This window comes from Callionymus lyra, chromosome 7 (genome assembly GCF_982586985.1).
Source record: "Callionymus lyra chromosome 7, fCalLyr1.hap1.1, whole genome shotgun sequence".
NCBI classification, from domain to species: Eukaryota; Metazoa; Chordata; class Actinopteri; order Syngnathiformes; family Callionymidae; genus Callionymus; species Callionymus lyra.
The window spans coordinates 17,042,371-17,054,783 of NC_141824.1; the positions used below are offsets into that span (position 1 = coordinate 17,042,371).

General features: G+C 40.2%; 1 protein-coding gene across 4 annotated transcripts in view; it reads left to right on the forward strand.

The window, feature by feature from the left end:
* tenm4 (teneurin transmembrane protein 4) overlaps positions 1 to 12,413 on the forward strand; it is a 180,782-nt gene that overhangs the window by 128,717 nt on the left and 39,652 nt on the right. For 2 of the 4 annotated variants that reach the window (XM_087795860.1, XM_087795861.1), the window contains 6 exons: positions 2,154 to 2,273; positions 7,231 to 7,492; positions 7,566 to 7,833; positions 7,905 to 8,048; positions 11,347 to 11,596; positions 11,730 to 11,750. In XM_087795860.1, coding sequence (XP_087651986.1) covers positions 2,154 to 2,273; positions 7,231 to 7,492; positions 7,566 to 7,833; positions 7,905 to 8,048; positions 11,347 to 11,596; positions 11,730 to 11,750 — 1,065 coding nt within the window. The remainder of the gene's footprint in view (positions 1 to 2,153; positions 2,274 to 7,230; positions 7,493 to 7,565; positions 7,834 to 7,904; positions 8,049 to 11,346; positions 11,597 to 11,729; positions 11,751 to 12,413) is intronic. The other 2 variants (XM_087795862.1, XM_087795863.1) reach the window with 1 other exon arrangement.

Consider the following 12,413-nt stretch of genomic DNA (forward strand, 5'->3'; position numbering starts at 1 on the left):
CACGCTTGAAATCCCCTAAAAATATGATTCATTTATTATTCATCAGCGCGTTTTACAAACACCGTCCACAGGGGGCGCTGAACCCGAAGACACGCCCGCGTATCAATCTCCGCTTCATCTTCTCATGGAATGCGGCAGAAGCCGGTTGATGCTCGCGGGAATAAAACCCGCAACTCCACAGTTTTTTTTCCGTAGGGGCCCGGGATTGATAGCGACGCATAAAGGAGCCCCTCGCTTCACTCACGGCCCCTTTTATCACAATATTTACAACTCTTTTAGCATTAGCGCCGCAACATTAGCGTCAGCAGAAACTCCTGTTTGTATATTTCAGCCGCTAATCATGTGACCGAGGAGGTTTTTATTTCACACTCCGGCGGCGACGAGCCGGAACATGAAAGAACAAACACATTTTACTCACTTGATCCGAACGCCATCTTTTTTCATCATTTAAATCAAATGTAAATAGAAACCCAAAAAAAAACGAACTTTTTTTTTTTTTTCAATTGTAGCCATTAGCGTAGCCGTTCAGCTGTGGCTAACATATCTTCCGAGTCCTCACTAGATGAACTTATGATTACATTATAAAAAGAGGAGTCGCTCACATGTACTCAGAGATTAATCGGGCTCTATGTAGATGAGTCTTGTTTACGGGGGCCCGGACCCCGGACAGCCAAGGTCCCCTGAAGGAGACTCATTAGCATACGGAGTGCTCCAGAGGGGGGTCGCGAGGACGTCTGGCCTGCGGTAAGGACGCGTGGAGGAGCCAACATGTTAATTGTTTTTCGGCGAGTCCAGGACCCAGAAAGATGTTTTCGGAGGGTGACGGACGGAGCGCCCGTTCATTAACGGTCCTGGACTTCCTGCCATCGATCGAAAAGGATCGGATCTAATTTATGCGGCGGGTGGAGACCTGGAGCGGCGCCGCGATCTTGATAACGGGACTCCTTTATTTCTGCCTCTTGTTGTGGGAAATGGAAAAAGATAAATCCTGGTTTTAATTAGAGCGACTGCAGGAGCGTTATCTTCTCATCCGGCGTCGCTTCTGCCCCCTTTAAACACCAGCGGCACTTTGAGTGGACCGGAGTCGGCCATAAGATTATGACCAGATGGCAAATACTGGAATTGATTCTCCTTATCAAAAAGATGTATATTCTAGTGATGGTCGGGTGAAGCTTCATGAAGTAGTTTCATGTTGTTTAGAGGTCAGTAGGTGGCGCCATCAGTTTAAAAATGATGTGATGTTTCATTAGAACAGTTGTTCCAGTAAAATAGTGCAGAGACCGCCATCTAGTGGACTCTGAAGATAATGACACTGCTTCATGAAGCTTCATCAGACCATCACTAATATACTCAATAGTACTATGAGTATCCTTTTTTTATACTCAAATTGAAGTAGTAAACTCAAAGTTAACTTTTGAAATCCCCTTAGCAAAAAGTAGTGTATTTAAAAGTAATATGAGTGTACTTATGTTATACTGAAATTGAAGTTCTAAACTTGAAGTTTACTTTAGACATTCCTCAGCAAAAAGAAGTATATTCTAGAGTACTGTGAATATTCTTACTTTTTACTAAAATTGAATTAGTATACTAATACATTTACGTTTGAAATACTATACTTCAAAATAATACTTTTTGGTGTCATTGAAACACACCTTTACTTTGAGGTATTACCCCTGTTTTAAATCTACATGTCTATGAACCTGTACTTGTGGGGTTCAGGTTTATAGCAAATGGTATACAGTAGTATATGTGCTCATTTGCAAATACCTTTATGTACCTTAAAGACATGGTGTTATGTACAGGTACATATGGGTGCTTTTTTTCTAAAATAAGTACTAGAAGTTTTTACCTAGTACATAGGTAGTATAGAGAATAGTGTAATTTGAGTATACTTCTGTAAACTAAACTATAGACTCGGATTGTAAACCTGGTACTTGTAGTATAGATATGAGTGTACTTGAAAGTATACTTCTGTAAACTTAAGATATATACAAATTTAGTCTGAAGAAGTCTCAAATGAGTTTACTTTTAGTACATTTAAATATATACCTTAATATACTTATACTGATAGTAGTTGATCAAATGAACTTTTTTTTTGTTTTCTCGTCTATTGCTATTATCAAGTTCTTCTAACTCTCCCTCCTCTTCCTCAGTCACGCCTGCGTCATCCGTGGTCAAGTGGTGACCTCTGACGGGACGCCGCTGGTCGGGGTCAACATCAGCTTCATCAACAACCCCAGCTTCGGCTACACGGTGACGCGCCAGGACGGGAGGTGAGACCACTGTTGCTGAGCTCGGCGGCGGCGGCGCTAACGATGCTAACCGCGCAGCCATTGATCCGCTTTGCTGCTTCATTCCGGCCAATTGTGGAGTTTCTCGGCTCAATTCCCAGAGAAATCAAACAAAGCCCTTCTGGTGCACTCATAAGTTCTGCTCCAGCAGCAGAGGGTCGGGGGAGTGGGGGGTGAAATATGCCAAATGAAAGAGGAGAAGGATCAGCGCAGATGGACGTTATTTATTTGTCGATTTAGAATCAGGCTGGAAATCTTCTACCGGAGCCTTGTTTTGTTCTTCCTCCGGGCGCTCGAGTCGCGCTCGTGAAGCCATGAGTTACTGCTCAAGGGTTTTTTTTTTAAAGCAAATTGTCCTTCAAGATGGAGAGACACGTTAGTCAGAGTTGATGTGTGTGTTTGTGGGCGGAGCAGGAGAGTTCATCACGGATTGTTAGAGGTCAAAACCAGACGTGAAGGTTGATGATGATGATGATGGTGATGATGATGAAGACTTGAAGGTTGAATAAGAGGATGAAGATGATGTTTCATTTGATATAGTGATGGTTTGAAGAAGCTTCATGAAGAGGTGTCGTGTAGTCTAGAGGTCAGTAGGTGGCGCCATCAGTTTATTGTTTCATTAGAATAGTTGAATACCAGCAGCACTTTGAGTGGACCAGAGTCGGCCATAAGATAATGACCAGATGGCAAATGCTGGTGTTGATTCTCCTTATCAAAGAGATCTTTATTCCAGTGATGGTCAGATGAAGCTTCATGAAGCAGTGTCATGGTGTTCAGAGGTCAGTAGGTGGCGCCATCAGTTTAAAAATGATGTGATGTTTCATTAGAACAGTTGTTCAAAATAAAAGGAAAATAGTGCAGAGACCGCCATCTAGTGGACTCTGAAAATAATGACACTGCTTCATGAAGCTTCATCAAACCAGCACTAGTATATTAAAGAGTACTATGAGTATTCTTACTATACTCAAATTGAGATACTGAACTGAAGTTTACTTTTGACATACCTAAGTTAATACAAGGATATTCAAGTTTATTATGAGTAAACTTGTTTTCATACTCAAATTGAGGTAGTAAACCCAAAGTTAACTTTTGACATCCCCTTAGCAAAAAGTAATATATTTAAAAGTAATATGAGTGTACTTACGTTATACTGAATTGAAGTACTAAACTTAAAGTTTACTTTAGACATTCCTCAGCAAAAATAATTTTTTTTGACATAAACACTGCAAATACAACATGAATTCAGTCTAAAATTAAACATGCACTGCTCCAAAATATTACGTACAACTCAGTTTCAACTTTTTTTACAGATTTAAAAGAACTAAAAATTGTCAGTTCTCTGTTGAAAACAGACAAAGTTTCATGTTATACACAATTATTGCATCCATTAAACTTGTATATATTATGCAGGGGTCATTTCCCCCCATTTAGGGGCCTTAAAGGGCCCTAAAATGTCATCTGTGTAATCGTCTGCAGGGTGTAGATGCGAGTGTTCAAAGATAAACACCAGAAGAAGAAAGTTTTTTTTTATCTAGGAATCATTTAAGAGATAAAAGTTGGTTCATTTCCGTGCAACAGTGACTGTGTTTCGAGGGGCCCCGGGGACGACCCGGAATCATTATTTGCTGCTCACTGTGTCAACTGGACGCTCTTATCTGGGGCTCTCGCTATCTTGAGGTTCTGGTTTACGGAGCTCCAGAGGTCCGGCTCCTCCTGACACTTATCAGTCACTGACACACATCCGGATCTCTCGCCTTTTTCTTCCCGTCGCTGTCGTCTTCCTCGACTGGTTTTACAGCCGAAGAGAAGTGGCTCGTGGTCACCTCGACCTCCTCCCCGATCCGCCTCTGAGCCTTTCTCTGCTCCTTCACTTTATTTCTGGCTCCTTCCTCCAGCTCTCCATCTTCTGTGTCCCACTTTCACCGCCCGTCTAACCAGGAGCATCTTTTATTAACCCGTTTAAAAAAAAAAAGAACGTGACATGAAGCTGATGATGTCGTCGTGTGCAGGACAGTCTGCAGAGAGAGTTCAGAGTCTTTGCATTTGAATTAAGTTGCTGTTCCTTAAAGAAGGAAATGGTTGAACCCTTGAGAACCCTGACATGAAGGCTCCTCTGGAGCTGGAGTCTCCTCCTGTGGCTCATCATCATGTCTCACTCAACACACAATCAGATTAATTCCTCACAACAAGTTCAGCATCAGGGTCAGGTCTGGGAGCGGGAAGCCTCCCCCGAGGGCTGATCCCCCCCCCCCCACACACACACACACACATACACACTAACACACACACACACACTCTCCCACCCACGCTTACACGTAGTGTACGTTCACATGACTGGCGGCTGTTGTCAGGATCGATAACCAGCTCTGAGTCTGTGGACCAGAGGTGTCACAGTATGAGGTGTCAGAGGAGGCTTGAAGCTTCTGAGCTCTGGTCAGCTGCTGCTTCATCTTCATCATCATCATTAATATTGTCTTCATCTTCATCATCGTCTTCATCATCATCATCGTCTTCATCATCATCTTCATCGTCTTCATCATCACCATTAATATTGTCTTTATCATGATCATCTTCATCATCATCATTAATATCGTCTTCATCATCATCATCATGAACACCTTCATCTTCATCATCATCATTAATATCGTCTTCATCATCATCATCATCAACACCTTCATCTTCATCGTCATCATCATCGTCTTCATATTCATCATCATCAACACCTTCTTCATCATCATCGTCTTCATCATCATCATCGTCTTCATCATCATCGTCTTCATCATCATCATCATCTTCATCATCATCAACACCTTCTTCATCATCATCGTCTTCATCATCATCATCGTCTTCATCATCATCAACACCTTCTTCATCATCATTGTCTTCATCATCGTCTTCATCATCATCATCGTCTTCATCATCATCAAACACCTTCTTCATCTTCATCGTCTTCATCATCATCATCGTCTTCATCATCATCAACACCTTCTTCATCATCATCGTCTTCATCATCATCATCGTCTTCATCATCGTCAACACCTTCTTCATCATCATCGTCTTCATCATCATCATCGTCTTCATCATCATCAACACTTTCTTCATCTTCATCGTCTACATAATCATCATCGTCTTCATCATCATCAACACCTTCTTCATCTTCATCGTCTTCATCATCATCATCGTCCTCATCATCATCTTCATCATCATCAACACCTTCATCATCATCATCATCGACTTCATCATCATCATCGTCTTCATCATCATCAACACCTTCTTCATTTTCATCGTCTTCTTCATCATCATCGTCTTCATCATCATCAACACCTTCTTCATCTTCATCGTCTTCATCATTATCATCGTCCTCATCATCATCTTCTTCATCATCAACACCTTCATCATCATCGTCGACTCCATCATCACCATCGTCTTCATGAAAACATTTGTCGTCGCCTCTCTCTTCTTCATCACCCTCTTCATCATCAACAACACCATCATCATTGTTTTTTTCATCATCATCATCTTCACCAGCTTCATCATCATCATCTTCGTCTTCTTCGTCACCATCATCATCATCACCATTATCATTGTCATTCTCTCCTTCTTCATCACTCTCTTCTTTCCTCTGAGGAGGGGATGAAGGATGAAGAGGTGTGAACTCTGCACTGACACCTGATACCTCAGACGAGATGTTTAGGAAATAGTTCATCATTCAAGCCGGTGTGATTCTCCAGCAGATATATTTATAGCAAAGGAAAAACAAGTCCCTCCTCTGAGGTCACAGGGACCCCAGGTAGCTGGCTGATAATTGGCTCCTAGCAAGAGTCGAGAGGTGTTGCAGTGTGTTGCAGGTTCACTTGTTGTTGCTCAGCTGCAGCTGATGAAATGAGGACGATGATGTCAAGTCTTCATTTACATTTTAAATTATTTTTTATTTTTTGAATGTATCTTTCAATACAAGTAATTAATTTATTAAATGACATGTAAAGCTCATTATTTAAAAGTAAATAAATAATATTTTTTTTAAATCAAATTTTCTCTAGTTTAATTGTGTCTTTTCTGCACATTTGATAACAACGGAACAGAATAAATATAATATATATAGTAAAATATCGTCTTCATCTTCGTCATAATCATCTTTATCTTCATCATCATTAATATTGTCTTCATCTTCATCATCATCATCATCATCATCACCACCATCATCATTAATATCGTCTTTATCATCATCATCCTCGTCTTCATCATCATCATTAATATCGTCTTCATCGTCGTCATAATCATCTTCATCATCATCATCATTAATATGGTCTTCATCTTCATCATTAATATCGTCTTCATCATCATCATCATCTTCATCATCACTAATATCATCATCATCTTCATCATCACTAATATCATCATCATTTTCGTCATAATCATCTTCATCATCATCATCATCATTAATATCGTCTTCATCATCATCATCATCATTAATATCGTCTTCATCATCTTCATTATCATTAATATCATCATCTTCATCATCATCATCTTCATCATTAATATCGTCTTCATCATCATCATCATTAATATCGTCTTCATCATCATCATCATCATTAATATCGTCTTCATCATCATCATCTTCATTATCATTAATATCATCATCATCTTCATCATCATCATCATCATCATCATCATTAATATCGTCTTCATCATCATTAATATCATCATCATCTTCATTATCATTAATATCATCATCATCTTCGTCATAATCATCTTCATCATCATCATCATCATTAATATCATCTTCATCATCATCAACACCTTCTTCATCATCATCGTCTTCATGAAAACATTACAGTACAGAATAATTATACTTTTTTTTTTTGTTCATTACCTATCAATGAATGTGTATATTTTAATTTGATATTTCAACTTTTATTTTCCTTTTTCCGTTCCTCAGTTTCGACCTCGTGTCCAACGGCGGCATCGCGGTGGCGCTACACTTCGAGCGCGCCCCCTTCATCACGCAGGAGCACACGCTATGGTTGCCATGGGGACGCTTCTTCGTCATGGACACCATCGTCATGCGCCACGAGGAGAACGACATCCCCAGCTGTGACGTCAGCAGCTTCAGCCGACCCGCTCCGCTCGTGTCCCCGGCGCCGCTCACCGCCTTCGCCGGCTCCTGCTCCGAGAGGGGCGCCATCGTGCCGGAGATCCAGGTGAGCGTCCGCCCCTCTTCCTGTGAGAGCGGCGCCACCCGATGGTGACTGACGACCCCCATGCGTCCCCCAGGCTCTGCAGGAGGAGGTCCTGATCCCGGGCACCGACATGAAGCTGAGCTACCTGAGCAGCAGGACCCCCGGCTACAAGTCCATCCTGCGGGTGACCCTCACTCACGCCACCATCCCCTTCAACCTGATGAAGGTTCACCTCATGGTGGCGGTAGAGGGTCGCCTGTTCAGGAAGTGGTTCCCCGCCGGTCCGAACCTATTGTACGACTTCGTGTGGGACAAAACGGACGTCTACAGCCAGAAGGTCTACGGCCTGTCCGAGGCCTTCGGTGAGCATCAGAGGGCGCCCCTGAAGACTTGAACCCCTTGACCTCTGACCCCTCCATCATCTCCTCGACAGTGTCGGTGGGCTTCGAGTACGAGTCGTGTCCGGACCTGATCCTGTGGGAGAAGAGGACGGCGGTTCTCCAAGGGTACGAGACCATGGCCTCCAAACTGGGCGGATGGACCATCGACAAGCACCACGCCCTGAACGTGCAGAGCGGTGAGTCATGGGGGTCACCTGGTCCACCTGAGGACGGAACCTCTGCCATCTGGGCCACCGGGTTTTCTTTTAGAATCCATTTTAGGTCTTATAATATTTATTTGCGCAAGTAGATTTAAATAATTTAAAATAAAATGATTGTTTCTCTAAATCTTATTTCCTACTTTATTGTAAAATATGATCATATTTAATAATAATAATATGATCATGAATATAACAACATTTGATTATGTAAAGTAGCCAAAACATAGGGTCAAACAGGTTTTAACAATTTTAACACATTTTAAAACATTTCAAATAAAAGGTGTTTTATAAAATGTAATATCGAAAAATTTTACCGAGAGAAAAAACACATTTTTAATTGAAGAAATTATAATTTAAAAAGTACCAAAAAAGCTAAAAAAAAAAAATTCAAATTAATGCAGGAAAAAAATTACAATTTGTAAAAAAAAAAAAAATATTAATTTAATTGTTAACAAATAATTTTAATTTGAAAAGAAAAAAATGGCGATTCTCTTCAATTATTTATCTAAAATCTAATCTTTTATTATTTGTGTAAAATATTTTATTTTATAATTCATGTATTCTATTATTTATCTTAAATCTAATGTTTTATTATTTGTGTAAAATATTGTATTTTATAATTCATGTATTCTATTATTTATCTTAAATCTAATGTTTTATTATTTGTGTAAAATATTGTATTTTATAATTCATGTATTCTATTATTTATCTAAAATCTAATGTTTTATTATTTGTGTAAAATATTGTATTTTATAATTCATATATTCTATTATTTATCTAAATTCTAATGTTTTATTATTTTTGTAAAATATTGTATTTTATAATTCATGTATTCTAATATTTATCTAAAATCTAATGTTTTATTATTTGTGTAAAATATTGTATTTTATAATTCCTGTATTCTATTATTTATCTAAAATCTAATGTTTTATTATTTGTGTAAAATATTGTATTTTATAATTCATGTATTCTATTATTTATCTTAAATCTAATGTTTTATTATTTGTGTAAAATATTGTATTTTATAATTCATGTATTCTATTATTTATCTAGTATCTAATGTTTTATTATTTGTGTAAAATATTGTATTTTATAATTCATGTATTCTATTATTTATCTAAAATCTAATGTTTTATTATTTGTGTAAAATATTGTATTTTATAATTCATGTATTCTATTATTTATCTAAAATCTAATGTTTTATTATTTGTGTAAAATATTGTATTTTATAATTTATGTATTCTATTATTTATCTAAAATCTAATGTTTTATTATTTGTGTAAAATATTGTATTTTATAATTCATGTATTCTATTATTTATCTAAAATCTAATGTTTTATTATTAGTGTAAAATATTGTATTTTATAATTCATGTATTCTATTATTTATCTAAAATATTGACGATATATTCATAGAACAACATTTAATTCAATATGATCTAAAAATGACGAGTCAACGCTATTTAAAGTTCATCGCTTTGTCGGATCTTGAAACTTTTATTCCAACCGCTCCGCCGGGTCCAGCCGGGTCAGTGTTCTGCTCCTCCGAGGCTGACAAGCAGCTTTTGTCACAAGTTTATTTCAGAACCAGGCCAGTCCATCAGAGCAGATGAAGGTGCATTTATGAGAGGGGGTTCTGGGCCGCGTGCCACTTTTCACCGGCCGCTCTGAACCTTCTGCCCGCCACAGTCCTCAGAACTTGATTTAATGAGACGTGAGACACTCGGCTGACCCTCCTGGCGCGATGGACGCTGCAGCTCGGGTCAGCAGACGAGTTCAGATGCAGAAAATATGTACATATGTGAACCCAGCGGGTCAGCGGAGTCACTCAGACGAGTTCGTTCTGCTCTTTTTGAGGTCATGGAGACGTTTGATCGGATCTTTTCGCCAGTTTAAGTGTTTCGACTCAACGGTTTCTGCTCCATCATTTAGTTTATTTCAGTCGCTGGACGAGACCATCGAGAGTCAGAACCGAAACTGACAATTCTCTTATTAAACAACTCGAGTCGGTTGATGAGTTTTAAGAGTGAGTTCGATGTGTCATGTTGCCGGACAGGAAGTGAGTCAGTCAACTTAAACGCTGACTTGAAGGATTCACCGTGACTCACATGACTCAAATGTGTGTCACTATGACTCAGATGGCTTGTTAGTGACTCAAATGAACAACATCAACTCGATCAATCTCTGTGTTGCTTATTTTGAGTCAGACATGAATCAGTAATGAGTCACAGAAATCTGAGTCAGTGGGTCAGTTGATGAGTGACAGACATCTGAGTCAGTGGGTCAGTTGATGAGTGACAAACATCTGAGTCAGTGGGTCAGTTGATGAGTGACAAACATCTGAGTCAGTGGGTCAGTTGATGAGTCACAGACATCAGAGTCAGTGGGTCAGTTGATGAGTGACAGACATCAGAGTCAGTGGGTCAGTTGATGAGTCACAGACATCAGAGTCAGTGGGTCAGTTGATGAGTGACAGACATCAGAGTCAGTGGGTCAGTTGATGAGTGACAAACATCAGAGTCAGTGGGTCAGTTGATGAGTCACAGACATCAGAGTCAGTGGGTCAGTTGATGAGTCACAGACATCAGAGTCAGTGGGTTAGTCGATGAGTCACAGACATCAGAGTCAGTGGGTCAGTGATGAGTCACATACATCTGAGTCAATGGGTCAGTTGATGAGTCACAGACATCAGAGTCAGTGGGTCAGTGATGAGTCACATACATCTGAGTCAATGGGTCAGTTGATGAGTCACAGACATCAGAGTCAGTGGGTCAGTGATGAGTCACATACATCTGAGTCAGTGGGTCAGTGATGAGTCACATACATCTGAGTCAATGGGTCAGTTGATGAGTCACAGACATCAGAGTCAGTGGGTCAGTTGATGAGTGACAGACATCAGAGTCAGTGGGTCAGTCGATGAGTCACAGACATCAGAGTCATTGGTCAGCTTGAATTATTGATTCAAATGACTCATTAACAAGAGTCACTTCAGAAGATTCTAGTTCAGACTCCTGTGGTTCTCCTCTCCGGTTATTAAAACTACATGAAAGTTACGACTCGCACCTGTTAGCTCCTCTTTAAAAGCCCATCAGCTGGTCCAGGAGACATAAAAATATGATTTGCAAACATATTTAAGGAGCCATCTGTGCTGCGGCGCCGACAGAAGGACGAGCGAGTCGGCGCTGCTCGTCTCTCACGCAACTCCTCACACTCACTCCCACATCACGAGTCCGAAACCACGGATCCATGAGTCGCTCGTGTCTGTCTTCCACCAGGAATCCTCCACAAGGGAAACGGCGAGAACGTGTTCATCTCGCAGCAGCCGCCGGTGATCGGCAGCGTGATGGGAAACGGGCGGCGCCGCAGCATCTCCTGCCCGAGCTGCAACGGCCTCGCCGACGGCAACAAGCTCCTGGCGCCGGTGGCTCTGGCCTGCGGCTCGGACGGCAGCCTGTACGTGGGCGACTTCAACTACGTGAGGAGGATCTTCAGCACCGGCAACGTCACCAGCGTGTTGGAGCTCAGGTACCAGAGAGACCCGGGTCGGGTCCGAACGCTTTACGGAGAATCTTCCCCTCGAAACTAACGACTTGTTTTTTTTCCTGCTTTCCTTCACTAACACTGACTCTTCTCTTCTCTTCTCTGCTGCTTCTGGCAGAAATAAAGACTTCAGACATAGGTAAGCTTCCTGCTCTTGCTCCACTAGGGGGCGCGAGTGAGAGAATCAAAAGGAAAAAAAAAAAACGAATCATTTGAAAGATTTGTTGCTTCGTTCTACCTCTTTATTCTCAAGTCTTTCTTAACGGAAACCTGTCGTGTTGAACAGGAAGTGATGTCGTCACTTCTCTGACATTAACTAGAGATGCTTCTCCAACACACACAAAAATATAAACACACGTACATATACACACATCTGACATATACACTATAAACACACATAAACGGAAATACAAACATACAAGCAGACGCAGAAAAACACCAACAAACTCATACACACATTTATTCAAACACACACACGTGCACACTTATAAACACATAAAAGACTCAGAGACACATACATATAAACAACAAATACACACATGAACACTGTCTACCTACACTCAAACATAGACACAAATTTAAACAAACACATGCACATAAATACACACAAACAAAAATGCACATTAACAAACACTTGCACACAAACACATAAACACATAAATAAATGTACACATATACACAAACATTGGGACACATAATTAAATAATTACATGACAAACATTTACAAACACATGCATACACACACATATACACACACATTTACAGAGGCAATCATACACACACATACAAGCATGCAGATAAA